Source organism: Cetorhinus maximus, chromosome 9, assembly GCF_964194155.1.
Source record: "Cetorhinus maximus chromosome 9, sCetMax3.hap1.1, whole genome shotgun sequence".
Taxonomy (NCBI): domain Eukaryota; kingdom Metazoa; phylum Chordata; class Chondrichthyes; order Lamniformes; family Cetorhinidae; genus Cetorhinus; species Cetorhinus maximus.
This window is the reverse complement of record NC_135887.1, coordinates 54,389,404-54,411,500: the sequence shown is the minus strand read 5'-3', so window position 1 is coordinate 54,411,500 and position 22,097 is coordinate 54,389,404. Positions and strand designations below refer to the sequence as shown.

Below are 22,097 nucleotides of genomic sequence, written 5' to 3'. Positions count from 1 at the left end.
TACCCTTCAGTCCATGCTGACTCTCTTCTTTAACCCCTCAGTCTGTGCTGACTCTCTCTCCTTTACCCCCTCAGTCTGCGCTGAATCACTCCTTTACCCCCTGTCCTTGCTGACTTTCTCCTTTACCCCTTCAGTCCATGCTCTCTCCTTTACATCCTCAGTCCGTGCTGACTCTCTCCTTTACTTCCTCAGTCCGTGCTGACTCTCTACCTCCTCAGTCCAGTCTGTGGTCTCTCTTTTAATCCCTCAGTCTGTGCCGACTCTCTCCATCCACAGACTTTCACCTCATTGGTGAATACTGCTGCTATCTCCACTCTCTCAGTGTTCCAGCTGGATTTTCCTCTCTGAATCCTTCCCCACATATCCCTGTGGCTCCTACCTGAGCTCTGTTCTTACTGATTTTTAAAATTCATTCACAGGATGTGGGTGTCACTGGCCAGGCCAGTATTTATTGCCCATCCCTAATTGCCCTTGAGAAGGTGATGGTGAGCTGCTTTCTTGAACAGCTGCAGTCCCTGTGGTGTAGGTACACCCACAGTGCTGTTAAAGGGGGAGTTCCAGGAATTTGACCCAGCGACAGTGAAGGAACAGCGATATATTTCCAGGTCAGGATGGTGAGTGGATTGGAGGGGAAATTCCAGGTAGTGGTGTTTCCATGCATTTGCTGCCCTTGTCCTTCTAGTTAATAGCAGTCGTGGGTTTGGAAGGTGGTGTCTAAGGAGCCTTGGTGAGTTTCTGTAGTGCATCTTGTAGATGGTACACACTGCTGCTACTGTGCATCGGTGGTGGAGGGAGTGAATGTTTGTGGATGTGGTGCCAATCAAGCGGGCTGCTTTGTCCTTGAAGGTATCATGTTTCTTGAGTGTTGTTGGAGCTGCACTCACCAAGGCAAGTCGGTAGTGTTCCATCACACTCCTGACTCATGCCTTGCAGATGGTGGACAGGCTTTGGAGTCAGGGGGTGAGTTACTTACCGCAGAATTCCTAGCCTCTGACCTGCTCTTGTAGCCACATTATATTTATATGGCTGGTCCAGTTCAGTTTCTGGTCAATGGTAACCCCCAGGATGTTGATAGTGGGGGATTCAGTGATGGTAATGCTATTGAATGTCAAGGATGGTTAGATTCTCTCTTGTTGGAGATGGTCATTGCCTGGCATGTGTGGCATGAATTTTACTTGCTACTTGTCAGCTAATGCCTGAATATTGTCCAGGTCTTGCTGCATTTGGACATGGACTGCTTCAGTATCTGAAGAGTCGTGAATGGTGCTGAACATTGTGCAATTATCAGTGAACATCTCCACTTCTGATCTTATGAAGAGAGGAAGGTTATTGATGAAGCAGTTGAATATGGTTGGGCCTAGGACTCTACCTTGAGGAATTCCCGCAGTGATGTCCTGGGACTGAGAGGATTGACCTCCAACAACCACAACCATCTTCCTTTGTGCTAGGTATGACATCAACCAGCCGAGAGTTTTCCCCTCTGATTCCCATTAACTCCAGTTTTACTAGGGCTCCTTGATGCCACATTCGGTCAAATGCTGCCTTGAAGTTGAGGCCAATCACTCTGGGATTGAATATGACTTCCATACTGTGGGTGAGGAATCATAGAAAAGTTATAGCTCGGAGAGAGGCCATTCAGCCCATCTTGTCTGTACCAGCTGAAAAAAACTAGCCACCCATTCTAATCCCACCTTCCAGCACCCGGTCCATAGCCTTGCAGGTTACAGCACTTCAGGTGCACATCCAGGTATCTTTCTGACTCTCTCCTTACCCCAGATCATGCTCTCTCCTTTACCGTCCCCTCACCTCCCTCCCCGCCCCCCCCCCAAGTCCACTGGAAACCACTTTGCATTCACAAACCCATTGGTTGATCATTACACTTTGTTTCATGTCACTCAGCCAATTTTGGATCCAACTCGTCACATTGCCCTGTATCCCATGGGCTTTTATTTATTTGACCAGTCTGCTATGTGGGACCTTGTCAAATGCCTTATTAAAAGTCACGTAGACAACATCCACTGCACTACCCTCGTCGATCCTCCTTGTTACTTCCTCAAAAAATTAATTTAAGTTAGTAAGACATGACTTTCCTTGAACAGAACCATGCTGACTGTCCCAGATGAATCCATGCTTTTCAAAGTGACAGTTTATCCTGGCTCCCTGATAATTTGCCCACCATCAAAGTTACACTGAGTAACTGAGTTCTGAAGAAGTCATTTGGACTCGAACCGTTAACTCTGTCTTTCTCTCTACAGATGCTGTCAGACCTGCTGAGTTTTTCCAGCAATTTTTGTTTTTGTATCAAAGTTACACTGGCTGGGCTCTAACTATTTGGCCTCTCCTCGCACTCTTTTTAAACAACAAAGCTGGCAGATGTTCAATCCTTTGGTAGCTCCCCTGTGTCTGAAGAGGATTGAACAGTGGTCTTCAGGGAGAGAATTCCTTCAGTTAGCAGCTTCCTTGGTCTGCTTTATCTGACATTGATAGGCCTGGAGAGCTGGAGTGAGGGAGGTGAGGATTCACAATGCTGACCCTCCATCTGCCTAGATTAGGGAGAATGTGGAGGAGACTCAGGGATTTACTCTCTCACCACCTCACCATTCCAATCAATAAGTTCTTTCAGTCAACTGCTGACTCCAGCCTCTCCTCCCAATTCACGTTCATTCTCAGCTGGAGTCAATGGGATTTTCTCTGTGGACGGGGCGGGTGGTGTCGTCATGCTGCCGTCACTAAGCTGCGACACCATTCCCCGGCGCTGTGAGGCCATCACCTCCGCGACGGATTTCCAAGATGGCGGAAGGAGCCAAGCGGCCCGTGAAGAAGGTGATGCAGCCGCTGGTTATCCCGAGGAACGCGGCCGAGGAACAGCGCCTGAAGCTGGAGCGGCTAATGAGGAACCCGGTGGGTTAAAAGAGGGAGGAGATCCCAGCAGTGGGAGTGGGTGGGGGTAAGGGGTGTGGGACCCCGCGGGAGGGCAGGGGGGAGGAGGAGGAGGATCCCGGCAGGAGGAGGGGAGGAATCGCTATAGGAGGCGGGTGCAAGGGGTTAGAAATGGGATCCCCACAGGAGGTGGTGGGGGGGAAGAGGCGGAACCCCTGCAAGAACAGGTAGAGGGAGGAGGGGCAGGATCCCCACAGGGAGAGGGAGGAGGGGCAGGATCCCCACAGGGAGAGGGAGGAGGGGCAGGATCCCCACAGGGAGGAGGGAGGAGGGGCAGGATCCCCACAAGGAGGAGGGAGGAGGGGCAGGATCCCCACAAGGAGGAGGGTGAAGGGGCAGGATCCCCACAGGGAGGAGGGGCAGGATCCCCACAGGGAGGAGGGGCAGGATCCCCACAGGGAGGAGGGGCAGGATCCCCACAGGGAGGAGGGGCAGGATCCCCACAGGGAGGAGGGGCAGGATCCCCACAGGGAGGAGGGGCAGGATCCCCACAGGGAGGAGGGGCAGGATCCCCACAGGGAGGAGGGGCAGGATCCCCACAGGGAGGAGGGAGAGGCGCGATCCCAGTCGAAAAAGGGAGGATGGGGTGGGATCCCCGTCGAAAAAGAAAGGAAGGAAGGAAGGGGCGAGGGTTGGGAGCCCCACAGAAGGAGCCAAGGAAGCCAAGAAATAAGAGCAGGAGTAGACTACTCCGGCCCTCCAGACTATGTGCATCAGATTCCCCAACCAGGAAGCAAGTGAGATGAGAATCCTGCAAGAGGCGGGAGGGGGGGTGCAGGATCCCTGCAGGAGGCGGGAGGGGGAATGGGATCCCCACTGGAGGAGAGAGGGGTGGGGGGGATGGGATCCTCGCAGAGGGAGGGTGAGGATCCCTGCAGGAGGAGGAGGGAGGGTGATTGGGAGGGAAGGAGGGGGGAAGACAGGATCCCCGGAGGAGGGGTGAGAGGTGAGTTAGTAGATCTTGGGGGCAGGGGGGGAGGAATCCCCTTGCGGGGAGACGAGCGGGTTCCTGGGGGCGGGGAGACGAGCGGGTTCCCGGGGGCGGGGAGACGAGCGGGTTCCCGGGAGCAGGGAGGTGAGCGGGTTCCCGAGGGCTGCGGGTAAAGAGGGGATTGAATATCCAGGGTGGGGGAGAGTGGAGATCGACTAGAGGGGATGATGAGGAAAATATAAGAAATAAGAGCAGGAGTAGACTACTCCGGCCCTCCAGACTATGTGCATCAGATTCCCCAACCAGGGGCAATAACCTCTGTATTTACCCTGTCAAGTCCCTTAAAAATATTGAATGTTTCAAATTCAACCTCTCCTTGTCCAATCTCCAGAGAATACATGTCCAATTTACTCAGCCTCTCATCATAGGACAACCGTGTCATTCAGGCACCAATCTAGTGAAGTGTTGTTGTACCTCCTCCAATACAAGTATATCCTTCCTCAAATATGGGGACCAAAGCTACACACTTGCAGCCATTGTACAGGATTTTGATGAGATCACACCTGGAGAACTGTGTGTTATTCTTATATTCCAATCCCCTTACAATAAAGGCCAATGTGCCATTTGCCTTTTTAATTGCTTGCTGTACCTGCATGCTAAATTTTGTGTTCCTTGTACAAGTACACCTAAGTCCCTATGAACATCAACGTTTACAAATTTCACGCCTTTAAAAAAGATTTGTTTTTCTATCCTTATGACCAAAATGAATATCCCCACACTTCCCCACATTGTACTCCATCTGCACCTTGTCACCCACTCACTTAACCTGTCAGTATCTCTTTGAGCCTCTTTGTGTCCTCCTCACAGTTTGCATTCTCATGTTGCTTTCTGTTTCTTCGTTTGTCATTAATATAGATTATAAATAGCTGAGGCCCCAGCGTTAATCCTTGCTGCACTCCACTAATCACAACGTACCAACTTGAAAATGCCCTGTTTATCCATACTCTCTGCTTTCTGTCCATTAACCAATCCTCCATTCGTGCTAATTTACTGTCCCCTACTCCATGAGCCCTTACATTGACTATTTTAACCTTTTGTGTGGCACCTTATCAAATGCCTTTTTGGAACCCAAGTATATTACATTTACCGCTTCCCTTTATCTACCCTACTAGTTACATCCTCAAAAAAGTTTTTAATAAACATTATTTCCTTTTTGTAATACCATGTTGACTTTGTCTGATCACACTGATTTTCTAAGTGCATTGTGAAGGATTCTTTAATAGATTCCAGCATTTTCCTGACAACTGATGTCAAGCTAACTGGTCTGTAGCTCCATTTTCTCTCGCTCCTTTGTTGAATAGCAGTGCCACATTTGCTAACTCCAATCAGCTGGGACTGTTCTAGAATCCAGCGAATTTTGGAAAATTATAACCAGCGCCCCTCTGCATTTATCCCCTTTTGAGCACTAGGATGTAGCCATCAGGTCCTGGGGATTTGTCGTATTTTAGTCCCTTAGGTTTTCCAATACTTTTATCTGCTAATTACTTCAGGTTCCTTGCATTTATTAGCCCCTAGTTTACTCTCTATTTTTGGTATGCAACTTATGCCTCCTACTTTGAAAACAGGCACAAAATGGGAAGTGAGAATGGAAATTGCAGCAACATTGACAATAATTTTCCAGTCTTCCTTAGACTCATGGATGGTCCCAGAGGACTGGAGAATTGCAAACGTTACAACCTTTTTTTAAAAAATGGTGTAAGGATAAGCCCAGCAACTACAGGCCAGCCAGTTTAACTTCAGTGGTGGGGAAACGATGAGAAGCAATAATTCGGTACAAAATTAATAGTCACGTGTACAAATGTAGGTTAATTAATGACAGCCAACATGGATTTCTTAAGGGAAAATCATGTTTGACTAACTTGCTGGAGTTGCATGAGGAGGTAACCAAGATGGTTGATAAGGGTAATGCTGTTGATGTGGTGTACAGACTTTCAAAAGGCATTTGATGCAATGCCACACCACAGAATTGTGAGCAAAGTTATAGCTCATGAAATAAAAGGGACACTAGCAACTTGGATATGAACAACAGGAGACACAGGGCATTAATGGATGATTTTCCTGCTGGAGGAATGCTTGTAGTAGAGTTCCCCAGAGGTCAGTATTGGGACCCTTGCTTTTTCTGATAAATATATTCATGACCTAGACCTTGATGTCCAAGTTTGCAGATGATACAAAACTTGGAAGAATTGTAAACTGTGAGGTGTATAGTGTAGAACTGCAAAGGGAAAAAGACAAGTAGGTGGAATGGGCAGACAGATGGCAGATGAAGTTCAATATGGAGAAGTGTGAGGTGATTTATTTTGGTAAGAAGAACGTGGACAGCACATATGAAATAAAGGGTACAACTCTAAAGGGGGTGGAGGAGCAGATGGACCTGGATGTATATGTGTAGAAATCATTGAAGGTGGCAGGATAGGTTGAGAACAGTTAGTTAAACATACAGTATCCTGGGTTTTATTAATAAGGGCATAGAGTACAAGAGCAGCGAGGTTATGTTCAATTTGTATAAGTTACTAGTTTGGCCTCAGCTGGAGTATTGTGTCCAGTTCTGGGCACTGCACTTTAGGAAGGATGTGAAGGCATTGGAGAGACTGCTAGTTTACTTTCATTTTGCCCCTTTTTAATCAACATTTTGTTGGCCTTTTGCCGGTTTCTAAAGCACTTCCAATCCTCAACTTTACTACTATTCTTTGCAACATTACAAACACCTTCTATTAATTTTTCTCGCTAAGTTTTTGTTTTTCAATGGAATGTATTTTTGATAAACATTTTGAATTGTTTCTGTAAATTGTTCCCCACTGCTTACACCTTCATACCAATGTAATTGGCTTTGGTTTAAGTTTAAGATTCGAATTTGGGATTGGAGTATATTGTTTTCAAACTTAATATGGAATTCAATTGTATTATGATTACTATTTCACAGTGGATAGTTTACTATGAGATTACTACTTAACCCTGCCTCATTGCACAATATTAGATTTAAAACAGCTTTATCCTTAGTTGGTTCCACAATGTATTACTCCAGGAATCCGTCGTGAAAACATTTTACCAACTCATCTTCCGGACCAGCTTTGCTAATTTGACTTGTCCAGTCTAACTGAAGATTAAAGTCCCTCACAGTTATTACATTGCCTTTGTTACAAGTTCCAATCGTTTCTCACATAATGCTCTGCCCAATGGCATAGCTACTGTTAGGAGTGGGGGAGTCTAAATTTGCGAGAGAAAGGGGGAATCTGATTACCTGGAAAGGGGGAGATTGAATGCTTGGGGGAGGGGGCGGAGACAAGATAGACTGAATACTGGGGAGGAATGGAGAGATTGGTGTCAGGAGAAGGGGAGAGTGATGTCGGGGGGAGGAGGGGGGAGTGGTGTTGAGCAGGAGTGGGAGTTTGTGCCAGCAGTATGATGTTAGTGTCGGCCTTAGCATATTTTTGACCCTGCTGAAATCTTGCTCGTGTTGAGGGCAGTTTGGAATGTTCTGTATTGACCAAAGTTTTACCCAAATTTCTCGTTTTAGGAAAAGCAAGTTCCAATCTTGGAGAAACCCAAGGACTGGGCTCCACGGCCACCACCAGAATTTGTTCGTGATGTTATGGGTAAATGTTTCTTTTATGTTAGGAAACCTGTGACTTCAAGATGTGAATGTGATCGGAGGCTTACTCCCCCCTGCACCAGCACTTTCCCTTAATCTCCCCACCCCCCAGTGTGTCCCACTCTCACTCTGCTGCTTTGCAGTGATTAACTCCACTGAAGTGCAGCTCCTTTGCTGAGTGATCTTTCTTCAGCAGTCAGACTGAGTGTGTTAGGAGACTGTGTAATTCAGTTTCTAACAATTTTAAATTTATTAAGTTGGAGCTGAATTCCTCCACACAGAACAATTAGTGGGTAGTAGATGGCGAGAAATATCTAAAATAATATGTAGCACTGTTTGGTAATGGGACATTCAGTCCTACAGCTGTATCCACTCCTGCCTGTCCTCACTCCGTTTCTCCCATGAGGTGTTCCTGACTCTGGACATGCACTGACCAGATAATAATTAGAGACTCCGGCCCTCTCCCACAACTCTTTCTCTGGTACATCAATGATTGCTTCAGTGCTGCTTCATGCTCTCGTCTGGACCTGGAAAAATTTATTAATTTTGATTCCAATTTCCACCCCTCCATCATTTTCACATGGTCCATCTCTGACACTTCCCTTCCCTTCCTTGACCTCTCTGTCTCAATTTCTGGTGATAGACTGTCCACCAATATTCATTACAAGCCTACCGATGCCCACAGCTACCTTGACTACAGCTCCTCACACCCCGCTTCCTGTAAGGACTCCATCCCATTCTCTCAGTTTCTTTACCTCCGTCGCATCTGTTCTGATGATACCACTTTCAAAAACAGTTCCTCTGACATGTCTTCCTTCTTCCTTAACCGAGGTTTTCCACCCATGGTGGTTGACAGGGCCCTCAACCGTGTCCGGCCCATCTCCCGCGCATCCGCCCTCATACCTTCCTCTCCCTCCCAGAACCATGATAGGGTCCCCCTTGTCCTCACTTATCACCCCACCAGCCTCCGCATTCAAAGGATCATCCTCCGCCATTTCCGCCAACTTCAGCATGATGCCACCACCAAACACATCTTCCCTTCACCTCCCCCCCCGGCGGCATTCCGTAGGGATCGTTCCCTCCGGGACACCCTGGTCCACTCCTCCATCACCCCCTACACCTCAACCCCCTCCCATGGCGCCTTCCCATGCAACCGCAGAAGGTGCAACACCTGCCCCTTTACTTCCCCTCTCCTCACCATCCAAGGGCCCAAACACTCCTTTCAAGTGAAGCAGCATTTCACTTGCACTTCCCTCAATTTAGTCTACTGCATTCGCTGCTCCCAATGCGGTTTCCTCTACGTTGGAGAGACCAAACACAGACTGGGTGACCGCTTTGCAGAACACCTTCGGTCTGTCCGCAAGCATGACCCAGACCTCCCTGTCGCTTGCCATTTCAACACTCCACCCTGCTCTCATGCCCACATGACCGTCCTTGGCATGCTGCATTGTTCCAGTGAAGTTCAACGCAAACTGGAGGAACAGCACCTCATCTTCCGACTAGGCACTTTACAGCCTTCCGGACTGAATATTGAGTTCAACAATTTTAGATCATGAACTCTCTCCTCCATCCCCACCCCCTTTCCGATCCCCCTTTTTCCCAATAATTTATATAGATTTTTCTTTTCCCACCTATTTCCATTATTTTTAAATGTATTTCCATCCATTGTTTTATCTTTGCCTTTTAGCCTATTTCAATCCCTTCACCCACCCCACCCCCACTAGGGCTATCTGTACCTTTATTATCACATTCCTTAGATAATATCACCAGCTTCAACACCTCTTTGTCCTTTTGTCAATGACATCTTTTGGTTATCTCCACCTATCACTGGCCCTCTATCTAGCTCTACTTGTCCCACCCCCCCTTAAACCAGCTTATATTTCACCTCTTTTCTATTTTTCCTTAGTTCTGTTGAAGAGTCATACGGACTCGAAACTTTAACAGTGTTCCTCTCCGCAGATGCTGTCAGACCTGCTGAGTTTTTCCAGGTATTTTTGTTTTTGTTAATAATTAGAGGCTGTAGCCCAGTTGGCTTCTCCACTCCCCAAAGGTGCTGGGATCCATTGAAGACCCACTATAGAAATGAGATCAGAACACTCAGCATACTTGGGCCTTGCAGCATACCCAGCTGTGTGCATGGGGTCCCTTCAGGGCTTTTGAAAGGAAAATGCCTTGTTCTTCTGCAGTCTGTCCTGTTACCTGGGCTTTTCTAGTTAGCATACTGTGTTGTCAGGTTATAGTGATGTACACGTTTCCATTCTTCCTTCACCCGATGAATAAATGACTCTTAAGCAGTGTGGCACTAAGCAATCTATTTGGCTTTCTTTGCTAACTAGGCAGTGAATCTTTACAACACTGTTCTCCTTTCTCTCTTCTGTAGTGCTCTAGTTTCTGTTTATAAACGCCCATTTCATATCTTTTGAAAAGTTTGCTTTGCACCTTAAAGATAGTTTGTAATGTTCAATGTGGTGAAGGGAAATCTCTAACTGAGCAGGATGGTTATGGAGCAGAGGTGTTAAGTAAATATGTTGAATTGGTTTTTACAAATTATGATGGAAGTGAGAGGGATGCTAAAGCAGAGCATGGAAGAGGCAGGAAGAGGCAACTGTCAGAAAACAATTGCTTCTGAAAAAAATAAGAACTCCAGTTGGAGAAGTGATTGGGTTCTGATGGCTGCTCCCTAGGCTGTTATAAAGACTGAGAGGAAAGGTCATCATGGTGTGAGAGGAGACTACTGTAGTTCAAAGGAAATAGGTGGATAAACTGGAGGCCAGCCACTGAAATTACCATAGATCACCCACTGGGGGGGCGGGACCGTGGGCCCCCTCGCTGGGGGCGGGACCGTGGGCCCCCTCGCTGGGGGCGGGACCGTGGGCCCCCTCGCTGGGGGCGGGACCGTGGGCCCCCTCGCTGGGGGCGGGACCATGGGCCCCCTCGCTGGGGGCGGGACCGTGGGCCCCCTCGCTGGGGGCGGGACCGTGGGCCCCCTCGCTGGGGGCGGGACCGTGGGCCCCCTCGCTGGGGGCGGGACCGTGGGCCCCCTCGCTGGCGGCGAATGTATGAACTAACCAAGGATGGCACAGTTTGATAAAGAGAAGTCAAGCTTGACAAATTTAATAGTTTTTTAGTGGTGAATAATTGATTAGTTAAAAGAAATGCAATAGGTGTGATGCATATAGATTTTCAGAAGGTGTTCAATAAGGTGTCACAGAAGACTTTGAAAAATTCAAGCATATGGTTTTAAGGAAATGTGGCAGCATAGGTTGGTTGATATACAGAAAATCCACCTTAAAATTAATGCTGGACTATTTATTAGGGAACAAAAACAGAAAATGCTGAAAAACTCAGCAGGTCTAGCAGGATCTGTGGAGAGAGAAAAAAGTTAACGTTTCGAGTCAGTATGACTCTTCAGAGCTAAAGAAAAGTGGGAATGTGATAAAATTTATACTGTTTAAGGTGGGGTGGGACAGGTGGAGCTGGATAGAAAGCCAGCAATAGGTGGGGACAAAGGAGAGATTGACACATGCCATGAACTGAAAACAAAGGGAGTGTTGATGGTTAGTGGTGAGTGGTTAGTGCTATAAAAGGTGCTAATAGTGGCGTAAAGGTAAGAAAACAAAATGTAATTATAGCAGGGGTAGTATTGTGTGAAAGAACAACATGGAACAAGTAACAGGTGGCCCTGTGGGGGTTGGGGGGTGGGGTGCGGGGGAGGGAGAGGGCGGTGGTGGGTGGAAAAAAGGATAGAAAATGGGATTTAAAAAAGGGGATTAAACCACAGGTAACTGCAAAAAAATGAAAATAAATGGATAAAAAATAAAAATGAATGTAGAAAAAAGGGGATTAAAAAGGGGGCTGAAGATGGAAGAGAGAGTTCATGGTCTGAAGTTGTTGAACTCAATGTTAAGTCCGGAAGACTGTAAAGTGCCTAGTCGGAAGATGAGGTGCTGTTCCTCCAGTTTGCGTTGGGCTTCACTGGAACATTGCAGCAGGTCAAGGATGGACATGTGGGCATGAGAGCAGGGTGGAGTGTTGAAATGGTGAGCAACCGGAAGGCCTGGGTCATGCTTGTGGACACTCTGGAGGAGTTCCACAAAGTGGTCACCCAGTTTGCGTTTTTTTTCCCCAAGCACAAATTTCAAAATATTTAATTTGAACTTAATGCCACCCTCTGGCTATGACCCACCAAGTCCCTAAACCTTGGGCAGTTACCAGCCAGTTTCTGATAGTTACCAACCTGCCATTGGTGTCCTATTTTATTTGTTTGTTCCCAACAAATCAGTGCCGAGACAATAACTCCTTTGAATGTGGTTGCTTCTACTGAAAAAAAAATGTAAATTGGAGGTTGGCTTGTGGCATTTCCCTCCCTCCCCTCATCCTCTTTAAATACATATCCGAACTTCTGTCCTGAACACCGAACCCCTGTTGTGACAAGGGAGAGAGTTCTACAGTTTCATTTAAGAAGGGTGTGTCAAACCTAGACAAGCAACTAATCGACTTTGTGGAAGTGTCTTTAAAAGCTCATCTCTCTTCCTCTTGCACACTTAGGCAAAATTGTATCACCTTCTACAATTATACATTAATAATGAGAGAACTTATTATTTACTTGGAGGAGAGAGGTACAGTGGTAACAGATTAGCTGAAACTTTTCAAACAGTCTGAACAATGACTGTTCTTCCACCTGACAATCTGCAGAGCTGCCTGTTGGATGCTGAGAGTGTAGCGAGGTCACATTTTATTCACTCTTCTTTCTGGATGTTGGTACAAGTGACTTAGATGGAGTTGCTGATGTGTGATTGACAGTCCTTTAGATCAGACATAAATTGGAGTTCTTGATTTGCAAGCGTTGAGTGTTAATCATTTTTCTCTTTACCACACACTCTTCCTTTCCTCCATGTTAAATGTCATAATTGTGCTGTGATAATAGGATCTAGTGCTGGTGCAGGCAGTGGAGAGTTCCATGTCTACAGACACCTACGTCGAAGGGAGTATATGAGAGAAGAATTCATGGAAAAGCAAGCAGCACAGGTGTGTATAGCTGCATGATTGTTTCCTAACAAAACTTCAGGTAAAGAGAAAGCAGTGTTAGTATGAACTCCAAAGCCTCAGCGACACTGAAGAGCAGAGATTTTAAACAGGAAAGCTTGGTTATACTGCCTCCAGATACTAACTCTGAAACTTTTAATTAACGATTAGATTTTGCCTGAATAATGTAGTCTGACTGTGTATTTGAAGTTGATAGGATAATGTTGACTGGCCTCCTGTTAGTATCAGATGCGTACTGCAGCACATGTGGTTGTTCCTGTTGCACACTATTCTGTCTCCACACTTGTTGACAATCAGCTTTCTGTTAGTCAGAATTGAAAGTTCACATATGGCAATGTCTTTCTACTATGAACATGGGGTTACAAATGTTGGGAGGAAGCCTAAATTGTAACAGCCATACACGTGTTTTCATAAACGCCCTGCACAAAGGTGATGCTAAAATTATGTTAGATGTGCAGGAAATAGGTTGGGATAAAAGAGACCTTAGACCGGTGATTAAACAGGAATTTAAGAGTTTCAAGCACACAAGTCATTAAAAACTGGCTCACTAGTCCAAAAGCGGAAGGCTAATAGGATATTGGGCTGCATCACCTGGGAGAAAATGTGAAAACAGGAACTCATTTCAGCAATTGCAAAGGTGGTCAATGTTTATTTGGGGTATTGTGTTCAGTTCTGAACTCCTTGCCTGAGGAAAGATATACTAACCTTCGGAGGAGTCCAGCAACAAATAACTAGGGTGACATCTGGGATGAAAGGAATGAGTTGTGATAGACTGGGTAACTTAATGGACCTGGGGAGGTTAATTAAAATAATGAAGGGAAAGGACAAACGAGATGGGGCTTAACTCTTCCTTCCAGTAGGAATACAAAGTCTTACCTTGAGAACTAAGTGAATCCAGGAAACAGTGTTGATATTGGGATTTGTTCGGATGTGAAATACAACAAGCCCAGAAGATCAATGATACAGAATCAATTGAAGTCTTCAAATGGTGGTTCAGGAAGTAAGAATATGAAGACAGATTGGGAAATTTGAATTAATCAAGTTTCACTGCTGTGGATAGCAGAATGCAGTCTGCTCAATAGGACTTCTGTTCCTAATCAATACAATGAAGGTGATCCTGTTATTGCTTCACATTAAGTGGCAGAAGAAAAGATGAGTAACTTCACTTTTCATGTGTGTGGCCTGAGTAATATGTATTCTGTTAAAATAAAAAGTGTATCATTAACATGTTGGTCTTTACACAATTTGCCTGCTGTATCTATTTTTAATTCGTTCATGGGATGTGATTTATTGCCCATCCTTAATTGCCCTTGTTCAGAGGGCATTTAAGAGTCAACCACCACATTCCCATGGGTCTGGAGTCATGTGTAGGCCAGACCAGGTAAAGATAAGTGAACCAGATGGGTTTTTACAACAATCAGCAATGGTTTGGTGGTCATCATCAGACTTTTAATTCCATATTTTTAAAATTGAATTCAAATGTCACCATCTGCCGTGTCGGGATTTGAACCCTGGTCCCCAGCACATTACCCTGGGTCCCTGGAAGACTAGTCAGTGACAATATCACTATGTCACCACAACAAAAACAGAAATACCTGGAAAAACTCCGCAGGTCTGGCAGCATCGGCGGAGAAGAGCACAGTTGACGTTTCGAGCCCTCATGACCCTTCAACAGAACTAAGTAAAAATAGGAAAGGGGTGAAATATAAGCTGGTTTAAGTGGGGGGGGGGGTGGTGGGGTGCATTGTTGGGACAAGCAGCCAGTAATAGGTGGAGATAACCAAAAGCTGTCACAAACAAAAGAAGAAAGAGGTGTTGAAGGTGGTGATATTACCTAAAGGAATGTGCTAATTAAGAGTAGAAGACAGGACAGATAAGGTACAGATAGCTCTAGTGGGGGTGCTCTCAACTGTGCTCTCCTCCGCCGATGCTGCCAGACCTGCTGAGTTTTTCCAGGTATTTCTGTTTCCGTTTTTGTTTTGGATTTCCAGCATCCGCAGTTTTTTTGCTTTTATCACTATGTCACCACCTCGTATGAGGTGGAGTGAAACCTAATATATATTTCCATACCTGGACTTGACAGTAAGCAAGTAAAATAATCATACTGTAATAGGGTATATGGAAGAACTGTTTGAAGACCTGGGTTTGACTGAAATCAGCAGAGTTTTTAAATCGTAAATCCTGAGCATTAAGTAATTAATTGCGCTGTTACCAGGTGGGAGGAACTTTTATGGAACAGCCCGGTCTAATGGAAGTAGTGCATTTAATATATTGTAAATGGTTCCCTTGTAGTTAATCACTCAGTGTGGGCAGTTGGCATCATAAGTATTGTTGCTGCATTAATTCAGCAAGGGTTGTAATTCTGAAAGTCTGTTACTGTACCCTGTTCTCAATAAAATTGAGACGCCTAAAACATTGGAGAGGAAAACCAGCTTCTGCTCTTGCAATGACGTTAAACATGCGATTGTCTTTGTAATATCTCCTGGAAGTGTGATGAGTATGTGGCTGTGCTGTTTGGCTGCATGATTCACCTGAGGACTCATTACTTTACAGCAACGTCTGGAGGACGAATTCCAGAGGAAATTAGACAATAACCGGAGAGTAGCGGAAGAGAAGACGGAGAAGCGCAGGAAGAAACGGTAAAAGCAACTGGACTGCTCCTGGATCCAGGAGACCCTGAAAGTGATTGGACATTACAGTTCTTAACACATTCCCATTTTATTCCCACTGGATTCAGTGGAATTGGTGCAGTGTGTGATTGGAATTGTCATCCCATCATACCTGTTGTTTTGTCTGTTTCAGTTATGGGTTTGAGCAGTTTCTATCTGTAATTACAATGATAGGTCCTTTGATGGATCACTAACCTACAAAGTAAGAAGGCTACGGGGTCAATCCCCTCCCTGTGTGGAGATAACTGATCTCAGCCAGGGTGGTCTGTAGTTTTACAGTTTGTTTTGAACCAGCATTGCATCTTCATTAGTTTGGGAATACGGTCATGAGACATTGCAGCCAAATTTAGCAAGAGCTCGAATGATTACAGCCTTGGTTCAAACATAGACAAAAGAGCTGAATTTCCGAGGTGAGGTGAGAGTGACTGCCCTTGACATCAAGGCAGCATTTGACCGAGTGTGGCATCAAGGAGCCCTAGCAAAACTGGAGTCAATGGGAATCGGGGGGAAAACTCACCACTGGCTGGAGTCATACCTAGCATAAAGGAATATGGTTGTGGTTGTTGGAGGTCAGTCATCTCAGCTCCAGGACATCACTGCAGGAGTTGCTCAGAGTTGTGTCCTCGGCCCAACCATCTTCAGCTGCTTCATCAATGACCATCCTTCCATCATAAGGTCAGAAGTGGGGATGTTCTCTGATGATTGCACAATGTTCAGCACCATTTGTGACTCCTCAGATACTGAAGCAATCCATGTCCAAATGCAGCAAGACCTGGACAATATCCAGGCTGGGGCTGACAAGTGGCAAGTAACATTGGAACATAAGAACGAGGAGCAGGAGTAGGCAATTCAGCCCCTCAAGCCTGCCCCGCCATTCATTACGATCATGGCTAATCTCATTTCAGCCTCAACTCCAATTTCCCGCCCTCTCCCCATAACCTTTCAACCCATTGTTAATTAAAAATCTGTCTATCTCCTCAAATTTATTCAGCGCCCCGGCATCCACTGCACTCTGAGGTAGTGAATTCCATAGGTTCACGACCCTTTGAGAAAAGTAATTTCTCCTCATCTCTGATTTAAATCTGCCACCCCTTAGCCTGAAACTATGGCCTCTCGTTCCAGAATGCCCCAGAAGGGGAAACATCCACTCCACATCTACTTTGCCTATCCCCTTTAGCATCTTATATACCTCAATTAGATCTCCTCTCATCCTTCTAAACTCTAGCGAGTATAGGTGTAAACTGCTCAATATCTCCTCATAAGACAACCCTGCATCTCTGGAATCAATCTAGTGAACCTTCTCTGAACCGCCTCCAATGCAACTACATCCTTCCTCAAATAAGGGGACCAAAATTGTGCACAGTACTCCAGGTGCAGTCTCGCCAATGCCTTGTACAGTTGCAACAACACTTCCCTATTTTTATACTCCATTCCTTTAGCAATAAATGCCAAAATTCCATTTGCCTTCCTTATTACCTGCTGTACCTGCATACTAGTTTTCAGCGATTCATGCACAAGGTCGCCCAGATCCCTCTGCACTGAAGCATTCTGAAGTTTCTCTCCATTTAAATAATAAGTCGCCTTTTTATTCTTCCGACCAAAATGGATAACCTCTCACTTATCCACATTAAACTCCATCTGCCAAATTTTGGCCCATTCACCTAACCTGTCCATATCCATTTGTAAATTTCTTATTTCTACATTGCAACTTACTTTCCCACCTATTTTGGTGTCATCTGCAAATTTAGCTATAATAACTTCTATCCCTGAATCCAAGTCATTAATATAGATTGTAAATAGTTGGGGCCCAAGGACCAAACCCTGTGGCACCCCACTAGTTACAGCTCACTATCCAGAAAAAGACCCATTTATCCTGACTCTCTGCTTTCTGTTGGCGAGCCAATCCTCTATCCAAGCTAATATATTACCCCTAACTCCGTGTGATCTTATCTTGTGTATTAATCTTTTGTGTGGCACCTTATCAAAGGCCTTCTGGAAGTCCAGATATACTACATCTACAGGATCCCCATTATCCACTTTGCTTGTCACATCTTCAACATCTAACATTCGCACCACACAAGTGCCAGGCAATGACCATCAACAAGACAGAATCCAACCATCGCCCCATGATGTTCAGTAGCATTACCATCACTAAATTCCCCCACTTTCAACATCCTGGGGATTACCATTGACCAGAAATTGAACTGGATTAGCCATATAAATACTGTGGCTACAAGAGCAGGTCAGAGGCTAGGAATAGTGCGGCGAGTCACCCACTTCCTGACTCCCCAAAGCTTGTCCACCATCTACAAGGCAGAAGTCAGGAGTGTGATGGAATATTCCCCACTTGCCTGGATGAGTGCAGCTCCTACAACACTCAAGAAGCTGGACATCATTCCAGGACAAAGCAGCCTGCTTGATTGGCACCACATCCACAAACATTCACTCCCTCCATCACAGACACACAGTAGCAGCAGTGTGTGTACCACCTACAAGATGCACTGCAGGAATTCACCAAGGCTCCTTAGACATCACCTTCCAAACCCACGACCACTACCATCTAGAAGGACAAGGGCAGCAGATAGATGGGAACACCACCACCTGGAGGTTCCCCTCCAAGTCACTGGACATCCTGACTTGGAAATATATCGCCGTTCCTTCAGTGTTACTGGGTCAAAATCCTGGAACTCCCTTCCTAACAGCACTGTGGGTGTACCTACACCACATGGACTGCAGCGGTTCAAGAAGGCAGTTCACCACCTAGGGCAAATAGGGATGGGCAATAAATGCTGGCCTAGCCAGCGAAGCCCACATCCCATGAATGAATTTTTTAAAAATCAGCTTTTTCTCCAAGCAGGAATTCACTTGGATTCAGCACAAGGGAAAAGTTATTGATCATGGAGATACTTGCAGCCATCACTAGCCAATCTAATACATACTACGTACCAGCTGTAAGCAAAGGTTTTTATCCGAGTTGGGAAGAAGTAATCAACAATGTTGAGTTGTAATTTGCTCCTTATATTTCAAATTATTTTCCTCATTGTAGTCAGAAGTTAAAGGAGAAGAAAATATTGGTGAAGAAAGCCAAGAATGAGCTGACAACTGCAGAAGGTGAGTTATGCTCAATTTGAAATCCATTCCTGCCTGCATAAAAGTCACAGGACGCTTATTCAGACTTGTTTCTCCCTGGATTGGTTTAATGAACATAGAATGCTGAAGGACCCATGCAAATCATTGTTGCCCGTTTTGTGACTTAGATACCGCTTCTAGTACTGCTTAAGAAATAAAGCAGAAAGTGGTGGAAATGCTCAGCCAATCAGGCAGCATCTGTGGGGAGAGAAACAAGATGTTTCAGGTTGTGACTGTCATGATAATAGTTGATTGTGGTAGTAGACTCCAGTATTAGATACTATATGGTACTCTGTACTAGTTCTGGGGTCACCTGACCTGGGGGTTGAAGATCAGCACATGTTGGAGCCTGTCTTGATAGAATTCAGTTACTGCAGATATGTGTTCATGTTAGGAAAACGTCCCGCTGTCCATGTCCTGTTTGTCTCTGGCTGTCTTGCTGTCTGTGCTGTGTCTGTCTCAGACGGCACCACTGTTTGTGCCCTGACTGTGTTGTCTATCTCGAGCTGCTCTGCTGTCTGTGCCGTGTCTGTCTTGGACTGTTTCACTGAAATGTGTCCTGTTGTCTCGGACTGTTCTGCTGTCTGTGCCCTGTCTGGCTCGGGCTGTCCCACTGTCTGTGCCCTGTCCAGCTCGGGCTGTTCCCTTGCCTGTGCCCTGTCCGGCTCGGGCTGCTCCCTTGCCTGTGCCCTGTCCGGCTCGGGCTGTTCCCTTGCCTGTGCCCTGTCCGGCTCGGGCTGTTCCCTTGCCTGTGCCCCGTCCGGCTCGGGCTGTCCCCTTGCCTGTGCCCCGTCTGGCTCGGGCTGTCCCCTTGCCTGTGCCCCGTCTGGCTCGGGCTGTCCCCTTGCCTGTGCCCCGTCTGGCTCGGGCTGTCCCCTTGCCTGTGCCCCGTCTGGCTCGGGCTGTCCCCTTGCCTGTGCCCCGTCTGGCTCGGGCTGTCCCCTTGCCTGTGCCCCGTCCGGCTCGGGCTGTCCCCTTGCCTGTGCCCCGTCCGGCTCGGGCTGTCCCCTTGCCTGTGCCCCGTCCGGCTCGGGCTGTCCCCTTGCCTGTGCCCCGTCCGGCTCGGGCTGTCCCCTTGCCTGTGCCCCGTCCGGCTCGGGCTGTCCCCTTGCCTGTGCCCCGTCCGGCTCGGGCTGTCCCCTTGCCTGTGCCCCGTCCGGCTCGGGCTGTCCCCTTGCCTGTGCCCCGTTCGGCTCGGGCTGTCCCCTTGCCTGTGCCCCGTCCGGCTCGGGCTGTCCCCTTGCCTGTGCCCCGTCCGGCTCGGGCTGCCCCCTTGCCTGTGCCCCGTCTGCCTCGGGCTGTCCCCTTGCCTGTGCCCCGTCTGCCTCGGGCTGTCCCCTTGCCTGTGCCCCGTCTGGCTCGGGCTGTCCCCTTGCCTGTGCCCCGTCTGGCTCGGGCTGTCCCCTTGCCTGTGCCCCGTCTGCCTCGGGCTGTCCCCTTCTGTGCCCCGTCTGGCTCGGGCTGTCCCCTTGCCTGTTCCCCGTCTTACTCGGGCTGTCCCCTTGCCTGTGCCCCGTCTGGCTCGGGCTGTCCCCTTGCCTGTGCCCCGTCTGGCTCGGGCTGTCCCCTTGCCTGTGTCCCGTCTTCCTCGGGCTGTCCCCTTGCCTGTGCCCCGTCTGGCTCGGACTGTCCCCTTGCCTGTGCCCCGTCTTACTCGGACTGTCCCCTTGCCTGTGCGCTACCTGTCTCGGGCTGTCCCGCTGTCTATGTCATGTTGTCTCAATCTGTCCCGCTGTCTGTGTCGTGTTGTCTCAATCTGTCCCGCTATCAGTGTTCTGTCTGTCTCAGGCTGTGCCGCTGTCTGTCCCATGTCTGTCTCAGGCTGCACCACTGCCTGTGTTCTGTCCCGGTCTTGGATTCAAGTTTCAACTCCATATAAAAACAAATCAAAAATCAATATAAAGTGAGGAAAATATAGCAGTTAATTAAAATAAAGAAATTTAGCCCATCAAGCTGCTCAGAGTATATTTTCACACTTCTTCCTTTTCTTCAGTCTGGAAAAGACACTGACAGTAAAGTTTATTGCATAATAGGCATTAAAAATGGCAAATATTGCAATTGCATGATCAACTTAGCTGCTTTTTGAGAATCTCTGTTCAGGTTTTGACTATATTTTGTCTTCTCTGAAAGTCGATATTTTCCCCAGACCTAACATAGACCAAGTACCGTTCAGAAAATCCCACACTCCCATCCTGTGCAGTTTGGCAAATCTTCATCAGTCTGATTCTCCTGTGCTGGTGTATCTCTTCTCCAGCAATGACACTTGGTTTGCCCAAAACATATCAAAGTGAGCGAGATGGCACATGAACTTTGGAACCATTTTGACAGGAGCTGATAATTTCTTGACCTCTGAGGAAGATCAGGGCTAACATACCACTCCCCTCTTGTTTATACTCAGACTTGGAAAACAATTGTCCAAGAGCAGATTTCATTGCAGTTATGCTATTATTGAGGCGCAGTGGGTAAGGACAGCACTGATTTATATGAACAAAAATCCTGGGAGTTTTTTGCCTTGAGTTGCTAGGAGGAAAAGGGTTAAACTCAGTGTCCCTCTGTGAATCCAGGTATAACCTTTCCAACCCCTGCTCTAGGATCTGATGAAGATTCCAGCAGTGAAGAAGAGGTGAAAAGCCCAAACGAGAAGGTGGACGATAGTGAAGAACTCAGCTTTGTGATGGGTGGTCGGTGACCTGAGCCCTGATGAAACAAGAACTCAATCTAACACGGGAATCTGAGATTGTGGAAGATTTGTTGATCCAATACTTCTGAACCCAAAATAAAAGTATTTGCTGGAAATACTCAGCAGGTCTGACAGTATCCAGGGAGTGAGAAACTGAGTTAACGTTTCAGTCCTTCTGTCAGAACTATTCTTTTAATTTTAGATTTCCAGTATCTGCAGCATTTTGCTTTGGTACTTTGAACCCAGGCTGCCTTTTCTAAGCATAGAACAAGCAAAAGATCAATCTTTCAATTTTGTGTGAAGTAATTTTTCTGGAACATTTGATATTCAAATGGAAAATGCATTTGTAAGTCCTGACTCTTGTACAGTGTATTTAACATAAAAAGTTAGTAAAACATTTTATACAACTATGGATTTAATGTGTGAACCTTGTGCCCATTTATAGGTCTTTTGTAAGAAGATTTAACTCCAGGTAAAGTTTAAGACTGACATAACATTTTTTAATTCTTTCATGGAATGTGAGCATTGCTCATCCCTACTTGTCCCTGAGTAGGTGGTGGTGAGCTGCTACTTTTAGCAGCTGTAGTCCACCTGGTGTAGTACACCCACAGTGGATGACTGCACAATGTTCATCACCATTTGGAGTGGGGAGGTTCTAGGATTTTAACCCAGCAACATTGAAGGAACAACAATATTGTTCCAAGTCAGAATGGTGAGTGGCTTGGAGGGGAATTTGCAGGTGGTGATGTTTCCATGCATTTGTTGGCCTTGTCATTCTAGGTGGCAGAGGTCACAGGTTTGGAAGGTGCTGCCGATGAAGCCTTGATGAGTTGTCACTGTGAGTCAGTGATAGAGGGATTGGATGTTGAAGGTAGTGGATGGGATGGGGATCTTGACTGGTGCCAAGCTTGAGTGTTTTTGGAGCCACACTCATCCAGACAAGTGGAGAGTATTGCATCACATTCTCCATTTGAGCCTTTTAGATGGTGAACAGGCTTTGGTGAGTCAGGAAGTGAGTTACTCTGTGCAGAAGATAGCCACAGTATATAT

General features: G+C 46.6%; 1 protein-coding gene across 2 annotated transcripts; it reads left to right on the top strand.

Annotated features, from left to right (window-relative positions):
• The first annotated feature begins 2,767 nt into the window (after nucleotides 1-2,767).
• prkrip1 (PRKR interacting protein 1) lies at nucleotides 2,768-21,458 on the top strand. 2 transcript variants are annotated; one of them, XM_078548740.1, is made up of 6 exons: nucleotides 2,768-2,901; nucleotides 7,449-7,527; nucleotides 12,451-12,551; nucleotides 15,123-15,208; nucleotides 18,285-18,349; nucleotides 20,959-21,458. In XM_078548740.1, the coding sequence occupies exons 1-6, from the start codon at nucleotides 2,791-2,793 to the stop codon at nucleotides 21,054-21,056; spliced, it is 540 nt and encodes a 179-aa protein (XP_078404866.1). In that variant the 5' UTR covers nucleotides 2,768-2,790; the 3' UTR covers nucleotides 21,057-21,458. The 2 variants fall into 2 exon arrangements, with proteins under 2 accessions (XP_078404866.1, XP_078404867.1); XM_078548741.1 differs by lacking the exon at nucleotides 20,959-21,458 and adding an exon at nucleotides 18,096-18,189 and having other exon boundaries at nucleotides 18,285-18,355.
• Nucleotides 21,459-22,097: the final 639 nt, after the last annotated feature.